Below are 17279 nucleotides of genomic sequence, written 5' to 3' on the forward strand. Positions count from 1 at the left end.
AAAAGTTCAAAAACTAATAACTTGAAAAAAAATCATATTCAGCCAAAATAAAAAATACGTGTCAATTATTTTTGGCTAATGAATGCAAGAAAAAAAATTGGAAGGAATTCAAATTTTGATTGTAAATCAGACGTGGAATGACCCATATATTTTGATCCTATTGATCACCAAAGATCCTCCTTCTTAACTGGGGTATGCCAAAAAATTATGTTAGCGTGATGCATTAGAACTGGTAATAGTTACAGGACGCCAGATCAAGAAAATAGAAGTTGAACCATCTACAAGTCGTTTGCTAAATCAGAAGATTTTGTGCAAATTTCGACATTCTTTTCGATCGAACATTTTATGGATATTTTTCTACTCATTTCGATTTAGCGTCTTCTACCCCTTTTAAACGTGTAGCTTAGAACACCTTGCGTTTTCCAGCAGTCAATGATTGTCATATTCGGTTAGCGCATAAATACTGAGAACTCTGGAATATTCATTGTTGCAACGAGAGTAAATTGTAACTTGTAAATAAAAATAAATAATAAAAATCAAATTAAACATCAATAATTCGTTGATGTACTATAGCCTTTCTTGTGACAAAGAACATGGATTGTCTTAGATTTGGCATTGTTTTCATTAAGAACTTTTCAAAATTTCGTTTAGTTTCTAGTGACAATATGAAGTAATTAGAACTAAAAGCTTTATGCAGGGGCGGGTAAAGCGTAGTTGGTAAATCGATTGCCTTGTACGCAGCTCATCACGGTTCGTTCACCAATCCCGCACATATAGGGTTGGAAATTTTTCTAAAGAAATTTTCTAACCCAAAAAGAGGCGGATAACCATAAGGTTAAAACCTCTATAATCGAAATAAAAGAAGCTTTATACAATAATTTTTTAAGCCCCTCCCGAAATAAACTCCTGGCTACGGGCCTGATACCACTCGTAAAAAGAAGGGCACTAGGACTTGATCAGCAATAGTACATAACCCGCATCGAAATTAGGTTACAGTCAACGGTCCCAGTAGTAACAGCAAACTAAAATTATATATTATATTTCGTAGTAGTAGAAAGTCGAAACCAAAACAAATTAGAAAAATTGAATTTAATTAGCAGTAGTTAGATTAAGAGGTAAATAGTTTGAAATCGTTGAGATTCCAAGGCAACCGGCATATGTTCGAGCGAAAGATAAAAAATTAAGTAGAAAAACTTCAACATCCCCATTGTGATCTAAACTTGGGAACAGATCGTTCTCGCTTTCGCCAAAGTAAATCTTTGGCCTATTTCACTCCACGAGTGTAGTAACGATCCAGTTGGAATAGGCATTTTGCTGTCGTGCTTTACTTGTCAGCTGGCCAGCTGATCTAGATATGTACTGTAGTTAGAAGGAAGATCAGATCAAACAAACCGTCGTAACGATAAGATCGTTTTTCGTTTCTGTGAAAATAAATAGTTTTTAGTTCGCCCAAATAAATTTTAAGTTTCAGTAGATATAGTTTTGAAATATTCTTGTTATGTGTTTCTGATCGGGTACCCTCAGTTCCGCTATTGGTTTCGATAGAAGGACACGAAACGATTTATTTTCAGTTAATTTTTTCAAGCTTTTTCTTTCGCTTATAATTGACTTCGATGCGACTAAGAACAAACAGAGCTTCAAAATCGGAGAAAAAGTACGAAATGCATAGAACCCCGGAAGGATCTTGAAGAGTAATGAGTAATGAGCTTAAACTGTTCTAAGCACCCAGACAGCTACCACCGAAGTGCACCGATGACTAAAAAATTAAAATTTCAAATGCCTGTTGCACCGTCGGGTCACCGGTGCAGATCATCACGTGTTTTCTTAACTTGACTATAAATTGACCGGTGGCAAATTACCGTCACCTAATCAATTAGCTACAATCGCACCGTGTCGTTGTGAACCAAGAGAAATGCCTTCGCTCAAAGTTCTACCGGTAGGCTCCGACGAGAGTATTGTGATATCGGGAATCTCCGGGCGGTTTCCGCAATCGGACAACATGCGGGAGTTAGCACGTAATCTGTACGCGAAGCGGGATTTGGTGGATGATTCGGAGGTACGGTTCAAGCACACGATTCCGGATGTGCCGCGGCGCTCCGGGAAGATTAACAATTTGACCAAGTTTGATCGGGAGTTTTTCGGTTACGATCGACGGCAATGCGATACGATGGATCCACAGCATCGGCTGTTGATCGAGCACACGTACGAAGCGATACTGGATGCCGGAGTGAATCCGGAGACTTTGCGTGGTTCGCGGACGGGTGTTTTCTGCGGGTTGTGTTTCTCGGAGACAGAAGTACGGTTGTATTATGTTACGTGCCCACCGGACGGTCTAGCTGTGATGGGGTGAGAATCAGTGATGACGGATAGGTGATAGAAGGGTTCTAATTCGAATTTTGATTTTAGGAGTACAAAGTCCCAACTCACGAATCGGGTATCTTATACAATGGATTTTAGAGGACCTTCGATGATGATAGACACGGCTTGCAGTAGTTCGATGTACGCGCTGGATGTTGCGTACAGGAGTATCAAAAATGGAGAATGTGATGCTGCTATAGTGATGGGAAGTAACCTGACTCTGCATCCGTTTATTTCGTACCAATTTGCGCTGTTGGGAGTGTTAGCGAAAGACGGGTATTGCAAACCGTTCGACAAAAATGCTTCCGGTTTCACGCGCGCGGAAGCTGTGTGTTCTGTATTTCTACAAAAAAACAAAGACGCCAAGCGTATCTACGGCCACTTGCTTCATTCGAAGACTAATTGCGATGGTTTCAAGTCCGAAGGGATCACCTTTCCATCTGCGGTTGCACAGCAACAGTTGTTATCCGATTTCTACAGCGAAGTAGCTATCAACCCGATTGAAGTGAATTATGTTGAAGCTCACAGTACCGGTACGATAGTCGGAGATCCGCAGGAGTGTGATGCGTTGGATAAGGTTTATTGCACTGGACGAACCGGTCCATTGTTGGTGGGATCTGTGAAATCCAATATTGGACACACGGAGGCATCCGCGGGAATGAGTTCTATAGCAAAGTGCATTATCGCCTTCGAGAACGGGTTGATTCCTCCCAATATTTATTTTTACGAAAATAAACCATCTATTCTTTCGTTGGTTGAGGGACGATTGAAGGTGGTAGTTGAAGCGACTCCGTTGCCTGGTCCACTTGTTGGCATCAATTCGTTTGGTTTCGGTGGAGCAAATGCGCATGCTTTGTTGTTCAGAAATTCTAAAGAGAAGAAGCGGCTCGGTTTACCAGCGGACGAGCTTCCAAGGTTGGTGGTGTGGTCCGGAAGAACGAAGGAGGCCGTGGAAGTAATGCTCCGAGATATTGCGGAACGTCCCTTGGATAGTGAGTTTATTGCTCTACTGTACAACATTCAAAAGCAGGCGATACCTGGACATCGTTACCGTGGTTACGGCATTTATCGAAAGAACGGGGAAAAGCCAGCGATTTTGCAAGAGTCGAACATTGCAAGAATTCAGCTGGAACCACTACCATTGGTGGCGATTTTCGGCGGAATCAATCGTCGATGGCGACTGGAGTTGGATGAGTTGAAACAATTTGCTCAAGTTGAGGCAACTTTGACTAAATGTCATGGAGTTTTACAAACTTTAAAATTTGACTTGTTTAAGAAATACACCGGTAGAGAACCTATCTTGAACAGTATGGTCGGAACGGTTGTGCTTCAGCTAGCTCTCGTCGACTTATTGAACTCGATTGGAGTAAAGTTTGATTTCTATGGGGGACACTCCGTTGGTCAATTTACCTGTGCTTATCTAGATCGTAACTTGAGCTTGGAACAGGTCATTCGAGTAGCTTTTTGGCATGGCCTGGTATACACGGAAGGTAAGGCAGTTAGCGATTGCAGTGTTTTCGTAAAAATAAATAACAAACTAGATCAAGTTATTCTGAAGGGTATGGTTAAGAATGCCTCGTCCAGATTCGGTGTTATTTCTGCTTCTAATCAGACCACGTTCGAACAAATCCGACAGCTCAATTCTGCTGGTTTTGTAGCGGAAGAACTGGCTTTTACAGTTCTTAGTTCTGAATCCCCAATGGAAGGATCAATATCCAACAAACTGCACCAGACTGTATTGTCCTGGGCGGTTGTTCCGTCATCGAAATGGTTCAACGCTAAGCTACCACAAACATCGTCTATTTTTCATACACCGAAGCTCCATAATTCAGTCTCCATTGTTAACCTTCTGGATCGGATTCCCAAGAATACTCACATTTTGGAACTTGGTAGTTCCCAATCTTGCGAAAAGGTGCTGAATATATTAAACTACAAATCGAATTACCTTCCGCGAGGCCTGGACTCTTCAGACGCTGTTAGCCGGTTGCTTAGCAGAATTGGGCAGTAAGACTTTGGGCTTTGAGATAAGTGTATCGCCATGGCTTACTATGATTTCTTTCAGCTTATATCTCACCACGCAGAACCTTCAGATTGCCAAACTCTATCCGACGGTTGAGTTTCCGGTTTCACGTGGAACGACCATGATTTCACCGCTGATTCGTTGGGATCACCGCGAGGATGCGTACATTGCTCGCTACGATTATGAAGAGTCAAGTAAGTCCAATAATCTGAAGTTTAAAATTGCGCTGACCGATGCGGACTACAAGTACATAGTGGGCCATTGCATCGACGGACGCGTGCTGTTCCCGGCCACCGGTTATCTGGTGCTGGTTTGGGATCTATTGGCAAATCGTTCCCACCGTGCAATGCTGCACATTCCCGTTGAGTTTGAGGACGTGCAGTTTCTACGGGCCACTACAATCGCCAAGGGCCAAACGGTTAATCTGGTCGTATCGTATCAAGAAGCATCCGGATACTTCGAAGTGCGACGCTTGAACGAATTGAGTTCGGTTACCCTTGAACTAATATTTTTATTTTATAGATATTGGAAGGAGTCACTGCAGTGGTAACAGGATATGCACGAAGTCACGATTCGTTAGTCAAGGAAGAAATTATTGAAGAGGTGTCTACGGCAACAAAGATGCAAACTAGGGATTTCTATAAGGAACTTCGTCTACGAGGTTACCACTATTCTGGATTGTTTAAATCGGTCCTGGAAACTAGGGTCGATGGATCCGAGGCTAAAATCGAGTGGAAAGGTAACTGGGTAGCGTTTTTAGATTGTATGCTACAGGTCGGAATTGTCGCTGTAGACTCGCGTTCGTTGATGGTTCCAACGGCTATCGAAAAAGTTTCAATATGCCCAGAAGATCATCTACAAGCGCTGAAGAAAGATAACCAAGGGCGGGAGTATTTTGACGTTAGGTCCTGCACCCAAACCAAAGTTTCAGTTTGTGGTGGGGTAGTCATTTCCAATCCCCGAGTCAGTATAATTGGACGAAGAAATCCTCCCGGTGTACCGATATTGGAAACATATCAATTCATCGCGTATAGCTCTGATTACCCGGTTTCTTCCCTGGAAGCAGTTAGGATGTGTGTTCAATTGGCCTTGGAAAACGTACCGATGCTGTCGGTTGCGGTAACTGAAGTGCACAGTGATGGACTTCCAGTTTTGAGTCATCTATTCGGAGAAGCTATCGCTGATCTACCCTTGGTTCAGTCCAGTTTAACATTACTCACAGCAAAACAAATGGAAGTGAACAATGTTGTTCTTAAGAATGAGAAACTATCCGATCAAACTAACTCACTGTTTCTAATCTCGGACAACAAACTAGCTGATGCGAGTTTTCTAAAGGACGCTAAAGCCTGCCTGGTAGATGTTGGATTTCTTTTGATCCGAGAGGCTGCCAAGTTTGATACGAATTCTTTTCGGCCACCAAATGAATTTAATCTTATAGCTACGTTCCGCATAGATCAGGAAGAAACATTCTTATTGCTTCAGTGCAACAACCGTTCGTTGAGCGAAACTCCCGCAGCAATACAGGTACAAATGAAGGAATTCAGTTGGTTGGCAGAGCTGAAGAAAGCCGTCAAGTTTCGGCCGGTTATTTTGTACGCTCAAAACGATTCGATATCGGGCATCATAGGACTTGTCAATTGCATTCGAAAAGAGCCAAAGCTTCAGAATATTCGCTGTGTCTTCGTGGATGACCCTAAGGCACCTCCGTTTGCATTGAATGATCCTTTCTACCAGAATCAGCTTAATTTGGGTTTAGCAGTGAACGTGTTCAAGCATGGGAAATGGGGTAGCTATCGTCATGCGCTGTTGACAAATGCTAGGAAAACGGAATCCGTGACCAATCACTGCTATGCGAACGGTTTAGTGAAGGGTGACTTATCCTCGATGATGTGGTTTACGGGGCCCTTGAATGAATGTTCTAGTGGACCGAATAAAGTTCGTGTGGTTTACAGTGCGTTGAATTTCCGAGACGTAATGATTGCGACGGGTAGATTGTCCTCGGATGTTCTCAATTCGAATCGATTGGATGAGGACTGTGAATTGGGGTACGAGTTTGCTGGAGTTCTAGAGGACGGTAGGAGAGTTATGGGAGTCGCGTCCGGTGGAGGATTGGCGACGATGGTCAACTGTGATCCCTTACTGACTTATCCGGTACCGGATGGGTGGACAATGGAGGAAGCCTGCACGATTCCCGTTGTTTATGGAACGGTTTGCATTGCTTTTTATATGTGCACGCAGATTCAGAAGGGCAAATCGGTTCTGATCCACGCTGGCAGTGGAGGTGTTGGACAGGCAGCGATACAGGTCGCACTTGCTGAAGGTTTGAAGGTATTTACCACGGTTAGTACGGAGGAGAAGAAACAGTTTTTACTGAAACAATTCCCGGAGTTGAAGAAGGAAAACATCGGTAATTCCAGGGATATTTCATTCGAGCAGATGATTAAAATCAGAACCAATGGTAAAGGTGTCGACTACGTGCTGAATTCGCTAGCTGAGGAGAAACTGCAAGCTTCGATACGTTGTTTAGGGAAGGGGGGTCATTTCTTGGAAATTGGAAAATACGATATAGCCAGGAACTCCAAGATAGCAATGAGTCTGATGCAGAAAGGTCTAACATTCACGAGTGTTATGCTCGATCTGATGTTCAAGGAGACTTTAGACTATAAATTAGTAAGATCTTAATTCAAATTCCGTCGTTCTATATAGAAAATAACTAACATTCTATCCTTGCAGCCTTACCATAATCGAATGTTACGTTTCCTGGCTACCGGAATAGTAAGACCATTGAGTCGAACCGTGTTTGATGCGGTTGATGTAGAGCAGGCCATGAGATTTCTGGCTAGTGGAAAGCACATGGGGAAAGTTTTGTTAAAGATACGAGAAAATGAAACCGATCTGGACACACTTCCGATTCAGTATGTCCCGAGGGTTTACTGTAACCCGGAGCACGTGCATGTCGTGATTGGAGGATTGGGTGGATTTGGGTTGGAGTTGGCCGACTGGTTGATTATGAGAGGCTGCCGCAGAATAGTTTTGAGCTCAAGCAGGGGTATTACAAAATCCTACCAGGAATACAGAATCCGGTGAGTTGAATAGCTGACTAAACTAACATCACCATCTAAAATCGAATGCATTTCCAGGATATGGAGAACCTATGGAGTTCAGGTGCTGGTGTGCACCGCAAATATCGCTAGCCTGGATGGTTGCCGTGTGTTACTGCGAAAAGCTTCCGAACTCGGAACAGTGTCGGCTATATACAACCTAGCTGTTCAACTGCGTGACGCTATTCTAGATAATCAGACACCGGAGATGTATGGTGAGTGCTTTGCCCCCAAAGCGAATGCTACCGAATATTTGGATGTGGTTAGCCGGGAGCTGTGTCCGCAGTTGAAGCAGTTTGTAGTGTTCTCTAGTGTTTCCTGTGGTCGAGGAAATGCTGGACAGAGTAACTACGGTATGGCGAACTCTATCATGGAGCGAATTATCGAACGAAGGCATGCTCAGGGGTTACCGGCGAAGGCGATACAATGGGGAGCGATCGGCGAGGTAGGATTAGTTGCCGACATGGCAGAAGATAGGGTGGACATAGAGATTGGTGGAACGCTGCAGCAGAGAATTTCTTCGTGTCTGCAAGAGCTAGATCGATTACTGACCTGTGAGGAACCGATCGTGGCAAGTATGGTGGTAGCGGAGAAGCGCGTCGGAGGTGCTTCAAAGAACATCATCGAAGCTGTTATGAACATAATGAACATTCGAGAGTTGAAGTCCGTTTCAATGGAGAGCACCCTGGCGGATATTGGAATGGATTCGTTGATGGCGGTGGAAATCAAGCAGGTTCTCGAGAGAGACTTTGAACTAGTGCTTTCTCACCAGGAGTTGAGAACGTTGACTTTTTCGAAGTTGTTGGAGTTGGATGAACAAAGGAAGCAGTATGAGTTGGACAAGGACAGTAAGGAAAATGTTGAGGTTGTGGTTGGTGTACAAATGTTGCAAAGAAATTGGGGCGATGAAACAACTAGCGATACGACGATTCTTCGTTTGCCATCCTCCGGTGTCCAAGGAAAAGGTCGTCCAGTTCTAATAATTCCCGGTCTTGAAGGTGTGGCCGGTAATGTGTGGTGTACGATCGCTGAGAAACTGAATACACCGGTCTTCATCCTACAGTTAATGAGTACCTTGGAATGCGATAGTATTCCGGCCATGGTTGACTGTGTGATCGAGGAACTGTGCAATGTGTTCAGTGGCCACGACAGTTATGCAATTGTAGGATATTCATTCGGTTCTTTGATAACAGTGGAGGTCGCCAAGCGTCTACAGGCTAGAGGAATGCACGGAAAACTTCTGTTGCTGGACGGAGCTCCGAAATTCATGAAACTGCTTGCCCAACAGCAAATGGGAGATAATCCGGAAGAGTTCCAGAAGAAACTCATGTTTCCCTTAATTTCATTTATGATGCCGAACCAACCGGTTGAGAAAATACTCTCCATAATACAGACACCTTCGTACGACGAGGGAATCGAGAAATTGATCGAATTGGCAAATGATCAACACGTGTACTCTTCCAACTTTACTCGTAAGATGGCGAAGGCTTTGCTGCGGAGGACACTAATAGCCGCTCAGTTGGATCTGAAGGAAGATCAGCCGCTGGATTTGCCGATCACACTGGTTCGACCGACGGATGTTTCCGTCGCGGGTATCGAAAGCGATTACGGATTGTCCAATTGTACGACGGGATCGATAACGTTGCATACAATCGAGGGAAGCCACATCACAATGTTGGAAAATCCTGCACTCGTGGAGATTATAAATAACTTTACACTGTAGCTGGGATCGAATGTTGTGTATTTTTCCTACGGCACTGTGACGTAGCGTCAATAAACGTTATTAAAATGCAGGGCAGATTGTTCTAGTTGAACCTTATATCCGAACGAATTATCCTATTAAAGAAGAGTGTCTAGAACGCACGGCTCTGGTCGTTAATCAGTTGACGGTTTGGTTTCATGTGAGTAGCATGGCGTCTGTAAATCCGAGAGGAAGCTGGGCTTCTAAAACGGAATTTATTTTGTCGTGCATGGGTTACGCAATTGGAATCGGGAACGTCTGGCGATTTCCGTATCTTTGCTACAGAAGTGGCGGCGGATCATTTTTAGTGCCTTACCTGTTGATGCTGTTTCTGTGTGGAATTCCGTTGTTCTTTCTTGAAGTGTGTCTGGGACAATTTTCCGGGACGGGATGTGTGACAGTGTTTAACATAGTTCCACTACTGAAGGGTGCGGGGCTGGCAATTGTAGTGATCAACTTCATCTGCACTGCATACTATAACGTGATCATTGCTTATCCGATTCTGTTTTTGTGGAAATCGCTTGGGGCTCAGCTCCCATGGAAGAACTGTTAAAATCCTTGGAACACACCGAGATGTCTAGAACTGAACGGTCCCGATCATCTTGAGGTGCTGATGAATAACAGTATGTTGGCAGCGTCGGAACGAATGCGGACTCCTGCAGATGAATTCTTCCAGTTGAGTATCCATTTGTTAATAAAATTATTTTTCCAGCAATTCCATCTTCTTCTTCAATCAGTGATGACATCTTGCAAACTTCGGACGAGATCGATTCTCCTGGTCACATCGTGTGGCCACTGCTGGTCTGTGACGTGATCGCATGGTTAGTGATCTTTGCCTGCCTCATCAATGGAGTGAAATCCGTCGGCAAGGTGGTGTACTTCACGGCAACCTTTCCATTCGTGATTCTCGCCGTTTTGTTCGTTCGAGGTATGATGGGTGCGATGGAATGTGTTCGGTTCTACATCATGCCAAAGTGGAACGAACTGAGCAATCTAAAGGTTTGGGCGAATGCAGCAATTCAAATTTTCTTCTCACTTGGACCCGGATGGGGAGGGATAGTTAATATGGCCAGTTATAACCAATACCAAATTCGATGCGATATTGATTCCGATCGTGAACTGTTGAACTAGCATCTTTGCGGGGTTCTTAGTCTTTTTAGTGTTTGGTTGGCTTACTGTTTTTGTTCCTGGGCCTGTTTAGTGTTTGCTATTATTCTTGATCATAATTTGGGAATACGCAGCCGACAGTCAAACAAAAATGATTCCACGAATAATACCCCAAATTTTGTGAAATAGTTGAGGTGAAAATTTCATTATCATGTTGCATGAAATTGAAAATGATTAGGAATATATTCTAAATATTACAAGCACGCAAAAAACTTCGTAAATCATGTACATGACATCATGAACTACTTCACGAATCCATGAATAATATTTCACGATTTTGACGTGTGAACTATTTGACGAGCACGAATTCAACAAGGTTTTATAATAAAAACTTACGTCATAAAAATTTTGCAAAAACTTTATTCAACATTCATAATTTCTTCCGATCACAAGGTACTAATCAAACACTTTTCTCGTATCACGTTAGCAGTAATTAGCCGTGCGGTGGCAATTACCAGGGCTGCTGCCCAACGTCCGTTGTTCTATCAGCCGTACGATCCGGCTCCGTAAGTTCCCCACGGTAATCCCCACGGATTGAGCCTGGCGACATTAGCTTGAACAGAGGTTTTACGTCCATACAATCCCGTTGAGACTGGCCACCCAGCACCGGTCCACGATTTGGCGTAGGTGGGGTATGCGCTCCAGTCGTTCCAGCTGTTCCATCCATTCCAACCGTTGAGACCGTGGTTCCAGCCGCTTAGACCATCACCCCAAACGTTAAGTCCATTGTTCCAACCATTATTCCACCCATTCCAGGGTTCAGCAGAGACAGCTGCAATTGCGACAAACAGGGCGATGATGACCTGTAACAAAACGAAAATGAATTACAAGTTTCTGATTCGTTGTAGGCAATTTCGAAAGGTACCTTCATTTTCACGATCGGTTGATTCTTCGGTTCGCTGTTCTTACTGTTGCTAGCTTAAATATGTACTGATTATAACTACGATTGGGGTGAGGTTTTATAGTGATGCTCGTCAGGGAATTGATGATTTATTTTCGGTTATAATTAAGCTATCAACAATTACTAAAGCTGATTTTCAATCGGATTAAGTGGTGCTCCATTTAATTACAACTCGTTGATTTTAGAAAGGACGTTGATACTAACGCTTTACGGCATAACGAACTAGCAAGAAAAGGTGACCATATCAGGCCAGCAAAAACCACAGTTGAACTCCTCTCCTCCAGAATGTCATTCTAATTTTTGCTACACCACAATTAGCGAAGGTTTCAAGCTATTGTTGAAGATATTTGCAGTCCTCATTTATAGGGATGAGACGAAATATTTTGAGAAGGACCGGAGAGGAGACTTCATCGCTAAATATACATCATTGAAGTAAAGCAGAAACATCAACGGTGACAAGTAGCTTCCCTGGATTATTCCTAACGTAGAAGTAAATGTGGTTACCTGATAATCATCTCAATCACATTTATCTCTCGATCTGTCGCTACGGTCAACCGGTGAATTGTCCATGAATGTAATTAGGGTATGTACAGAAAAAAGGACAGCTCTATCATTTCTTTTACGGAAACCTGGCGAAAGTAGTGAAGCAACTACGATGGATAGTTTATGATCATCAACCGCTCTGATGGTGATGGTTGATGGTTTGGAGACACTAGGCGCAGTCCTCGCTCAATGTGCACTGGTTGAGCATCCGTTGCAGACTGGAAAAGAAAAACGGAAACTCATAACAATAATCCCAATGCTCGTTGAAGAACCCAAACCAAATAAAGAATTTGTTTTATTGAAAATGTATAAGGAACAAGATTCGGTCAGGTTTAATCTGCCGTAGAATCGAGGTTGGGGCAATCTGCTAGTTAGTAAGAAACAACTTTTATATGCAATGAAAATCATTGCAACAGGCTCCTTGTTCATTTAGCACTGTTTTTCTTGTCTCTGTTTTCGAACTTTTCGGCTTTGCACAAAAATGGACTCGACGAACGTTTATCATAATGTTTCAAATAATATGACGTGATTGCAATACACCGAAATTATTTTTGATATTAAAACGTAGGTAAAAAGGAATTTGCTGTGGCTGAAATTTGAAGTTCATTGTGCTCTAAAGTGGTTCAAAAAACAATCTTTTTCGATTATCTTCTGAAATGTTGCATTAAATAAATATTCAAAAACATCCAATTTGGACCTTTTTTGATAAGATATAAAAAATGTCAACACCTTAAGGAATAATATTGTACAGTTTAAATTCTTTTTAATATCGAAAACGAATTCAGTGTTTAAAAATTTGTTAAAACATTCTAATTTGAATGGCTTCACCAATGTTGTGACTTTAGTTCCAGCTTAGTTCAAAGTCGAATAATTTTAAAATAATGGAACAACAGGAAAACTTATTATGAAGAGTACAATATACAACCATTTATAAATTCTCCAGATATTTTTAAAATTCTCTTTTTTATGTTTAAACTATCCCAAAACTACAACTACCACTATTGTGCACGAGATAAACCAGATCCCTTAGGCCATTATTTATTAAGAATCGCTTCTATTTCTTCCGCGAGCATCAGAATTATCAGATTTAATACATTTTTCTCAGTGTGTTGTTGTTTAGCAGACGGTTGAAGCTGTGTGCTAGTTTTCTTGGAGTGCTGTCTGTTTATAGTACTGGCACGTAGTGATCTGGCTTTGATACATACAGCGCGTAGTCTGAGCAATGATTTTTTTTTGTTGGAGACGGACCACTGCGACCAATATTTAGATCTATTGTGGTACTGAGCAATGATAGTAGCGTGAATTTGTGTTCATTAGGTCAGATTGGAAGGGCTTGCCACATTCTCATCACAAGGATCATCAAACATCGTGATAAATCCATTGTTTCATCTCGATCGGATCGGAAGCTAAAGTCGCTCTGCTTGTTAACAATGCAGTGTATCAAATGATCGTTTCTAGCTACAATCTGTACCGCGTCAGTGCAAGCAAAGCTAACGAAAAGTAGTAGTCGTCCCGAACCAGTGTGAACAATAAAGCACTGTTACTTTCATCGTTACGGTATTAATGGTTTATTTCATGATCGGTTTAGGACCATTAGTAAAATTTGAACAATCTGCGGTATAATACAGTGTCCGTCTGTTTTAAACACTGCCCAATCCACCCTTGTGTTCGTGAAGTGGAACATTTATTGAAGGTGCAAATGCAGCTTAGACTTACAGAAGTCGTCGCAACACTCGTAATCTGCCGTTATATGCATATGTGTCCCATTTTCTATTCTATATACATGGGACAATTACTTGCATAACGGCAGTAATGCTGTCTGATAACGTTTAAAACTTTCGCCATAGCGGAAAGTATTGATTTGGAAAACAATGTGCAAAACGTCGTTGAGCATGACAATGTTAAAATCAAGGTACCCCTTTATTTGGATGATGATAAAATTGATGTGCGTTTGCACGTTCTATCCTCGCGTACTAGCAATAAGTTCATTACAACCGTCGTGTTGGAATACGTTACGTTTGAAACCCGGAGAATTTTTTTTTTCTTAGGTATTTCCAACGCTGTTCGTGTCATGAGAATGTGAGAGACGAAACCTATTCCTTCTTATCTGAACTTTCAATACGAAATAGATGGCGTTTTTCAAATCTCAAATCACGGTGTGCACGTATGAAGGACAAACCCCAACGAGCCAGTTCTGTAACAAGAAGACGCACTACGGAAAACCTTACAAAACCTCTAACGAAACAACATCAACTTCAAGCAAACCCAATACACAGCCCTGATAAACATCAACTAAATCACAAACAACCAGAACTTCCGCTCAGGCACCGACGAATGATGGAACAACAGAAGCTAGGCACAGCGTGTCCTATCACGCAACTACTATTTCCCAATCAACTGCCAGTACCACCGACGATAAAGTAAATGCAGAGCTTGGAAAACGAATCAGCTGAAAAAGAACGAACATTCTTCATTCGTTCTTCGCTTCACGAACATACACCCTATTGAACCATTCACCACTGAGCTGCGGAGTTGACGGCTTTGGTTCACAACCACCGAGGCTGGTGAATCATTGCTGTTCTATAGTGTAGGTATATGAGCATAGCGTAATAGTACCCGTTGCTCATTCTCTCTCCCATTCGAAGCGATATCAACTGTTACCTCTCAGTCAGACGGACTTCGACAATGCCCCTAGTCCCTGGTCAAGCCACGGGGACCGTCTGGGGTGGGCTCTCAACGGCCTCTTTTGCACAGGCGAGCTCGAGCGTGAGAGACGGAACTCTCAAGGTCGGCTATAAGGACACCAATCAGAAGGAAAGAATGCGACTCAAATCAAACTTAACTTTATTACCTACAATGGGTGTTGTGTGTATTGGTGGCCGGCCGGCGGTGACTGGATCTGCTGCAGGTAGAAATTTTCCGATTGTCGGGTGCTGTGTGAATGGGGGTATCGATGGTAGCTCCGATGGTCGGCTTTTTGGGTGGATGAACTCCGACTCGTTGGGCGTCCACCGTCGCTCGGCGGAGTGGTTAATTATTACTGGGTCGGATGATCACCACCGTTTGCAGTAGGATTTGGTAACGACCGAATGAAGCGCGCCAGGTAGTTTAGCTGGATTTGGTTTTCCACGTGCGACTTTCCCACGAGGGGGGCGATGGCTGAGACCGGCGTGGTCGTTCCGACGACTTTTGGTCACGTGCTGTCTCCTGGTTCTAGACTTTCGCCAACACTGCGCTTCTTCGACGAAGGTTTCGCAAAAGAAACCGAATGGGTCCTGATTCCTTTTATAATTTTAGCTAGCTGTCCTTTTTCCGTATTGACCGTAATTGAAAGGTGTTTCAACACCGGGATTATAATTTTGCACTCAACTGTTTTCTTAAATTTTCAGGTCTTATCGCTGGGTTGCCTTCGCGGTAAATGAGCCCAATGAATCGAATGACTCAGTAGCTACCTATCCTAAGCCAATTTCCTCTCTACTCTTCTCCTTTTTCCGACCTTCTCCGATTTTCCCCATTTTCCGGCAAATCAGACAGTGCATGTATGTGTTTTGCGTGTTAACTTAGGTATAATGTATTACAAATTTTGTTCTAGGGTGTTCAAATTGACCGTTAGTCGCTTATAGTACAGTGGAGCATTTTAATTATTTTTATCATTTAGTACATTAAACATGAAGTTGACTACACATAATTGTTTATTTACATAAATCTAACTAATTTAGTTATTTAATACATATATCTATATCTATAATTATTTTTCTACGCTAATTATGATTTTATGGCAGATCAGCACTCAACTATCTGCGCTCATTTGCAATGAACACCAGTATGACCTGCGCTGCTCTCACTCTCTTATTACTCACATCTTTGAGCTGAATAGGGCAAAGTACCCAAACGGTAACACTACCCCACACTCCCTCTGAAAATAAATTAATAACAACGGTTATTAATTTATTTTCTCAAATTAATTCGGTGTCATGATCACCCAGGTTTGAGAGGCCTCATATTTATCGCTAACTCGACTTTCGCAAAAGTAAATTTACAGCGTTAATTTATCAAATAGTTGATTCCATATTTGCAATGGAATGCTATTAATCGACGCTTTTACCCTATAGCGAATCAATTGATAGGTCTTATCATCTCCCAATTATCTCAACACATCTCTCGTTAAGAAGGAGAGACAAGACACATTATCTCCATTTGTTCTGTGAATTCGTTATGTCAGAGAACGATCTCAAACGTAGCTTGACTGTTAGTTAGATCGGTCGACTGAAAAATTATCCGGAAGATTATTGTTTAATAGTGAGCACATGATCGTGAAGCAAATTTTGTAAATTTTTATTTTTTTGAAATTTATTGAGCAATATGATACTTTGTTGAGAAGTGACGCAGGAAAACCGGTGTAAAGCCTGCTTCGCAAAATTTGGCAATGTGCATTGTTCGGGATGTATCCATTAATCGGTGTTATGCCCAAAAATGCTATCACTCTCAAACAAAAGATTTGATTAACAAAGGGTATAGTAACAGATATTTCGACAACAATTTCAGACGTTATGTTTTGTTCTCTGACGAATTCACCTACACATAACCCTATTTTTGACTTGAACATTGACTTCGACTTTGACTTGGACGTTATATATATTAACTAACGATATACCCTACATTTACCTAATAATTATAGTTGAATTATAGTTGCTAAATCTTTATCGAGAAAAACAGAATTTGTACCAACAGTATCGAAGAAAATTGATTGTGGAAGATACTTTAGTCTTGAACGCCTGGTTTAAGATCTGCTGCAGAGAAAATTCCTAAGTTTTTGCCTGTGTTATTATCTATCAACTCGTAAGAATTAGTTCCTCGTTTGGCTACTACGGTGCACGGAATGTAAGCTGGTCCCAGCTTCGCATTGAACGCTTCAGCTGCCGACGATTGAGCAAAGCTCCTTCTATAAACTTTTTGACCCACACTGTACACAGGGGCCGGTTTTTTGAACCGTAGATTGTAATTTCTCGTGCTTTTCTCGTGAGCTTTTACCAGGTGCTTGGTAACGGATTCATGCACTATCTTATCCACCTTCAATTTTAAATCTAACCTCTCTTTTTCAGAAGGTTCGCTAGTGACCACATCTAACCTATGATCATCTCCACTCGCAACAATTTCATGTCCAAATAGGATTCTATACGGAGAATATCCCGTTGACGAATGTAACGTGTTATTAATGACATATTCGACTTCCGAGATTTTGGAGTCCCACTTTCTTTGATCAGACTTCACATAAGTCCTCACGCATGCATTAATGCTACGATTTAAACGCTCCACTGGGTTGGCCTGGCTATGATGCCTAGCGTTTGACCAGTGAGTTACCTTGTAACGATCAAGGAACGCTTTAAACTCCTTACTCAGGAAAGTACTAGCATTGTCGCTGATCAAAATTTCTGGTACTGAGTAGCG

General features: G+C 42.2%; 2 protein-coding genes and 1 pseudogene across 2 annotated transcripts; 2 read left to right on the top strand and 1 right to left on the bottom strand.

Annotated features, from left to right (window-relative positions):
• The first annotated feature begins 28 nt into the window (after window positions 1-28).
• Window positions 29-9287, top strand: LOC131678915 (fatty acid synthase-like). Its single transcript, XM_058959350.1, has 6 exons — window positions 29-2346; window positions 2407-4362; window positions 4421-4841; window positions 4901-7048; window positions 7112-7461; window positions 7519-9287. The coding sequence occupies exons 1-6, from the start codon at window positions 1913-1915 to the stop codon at window positions 9200-9202; spliced, it is 6993 nt and encodes a 2330-aa protein (XP_058815333.1). The 5' UTR covers window positions 29-1912; the 3' UTR covers window positions 9203-9287.
• A 75-nt stretch (window positions 9288-9362) lies between these two features.
• LOC131678480 (sodium- and chloride-dependent glycine transporter 1-like) lies at window positions 9363-10421 on the top strand (annotated as a pseudogene).
• A 389-nt stretch (window positions 10422-10810) lies between these two features.
• On the bottom strand, window positions 10811-11392 carry LOC131685579 (uncharacterized). Its single transcript, XM_058969411.1, has 2 exons — window positions 11253-11392; window positions 10811-11190 (listed from the first exon to the last, which is right to left on the bottom strand). Exons 1-2 carry the CDS (start codon window positions 11256-11258, stop codon window positions 10873-10875), a joined length of 324 nt encoding a protein of 107 aa, XP_058825394.1. The 5' UTR covers window positions 11259-11392; the 3' UTR covers window positions 10811-10872.
• Between the last annotated feature and the right edge of the window lie 5887 nt (window positions 11393-17279).

Source organism: Topomyia yanbarensis, chromosome 2 (assembly GCF_030247195.1).
Source record: "Topomyia yanbarensis strain Yona2022 chromosome 2, ASM3024719v1, whole genome shotgun sequence".
Lineage (NCBI taxonomy): Eukaryota > Metazoa > Arthropoda > Insecta > Diptera > Culicidae > Topomyia > Topomyia yanbarensis.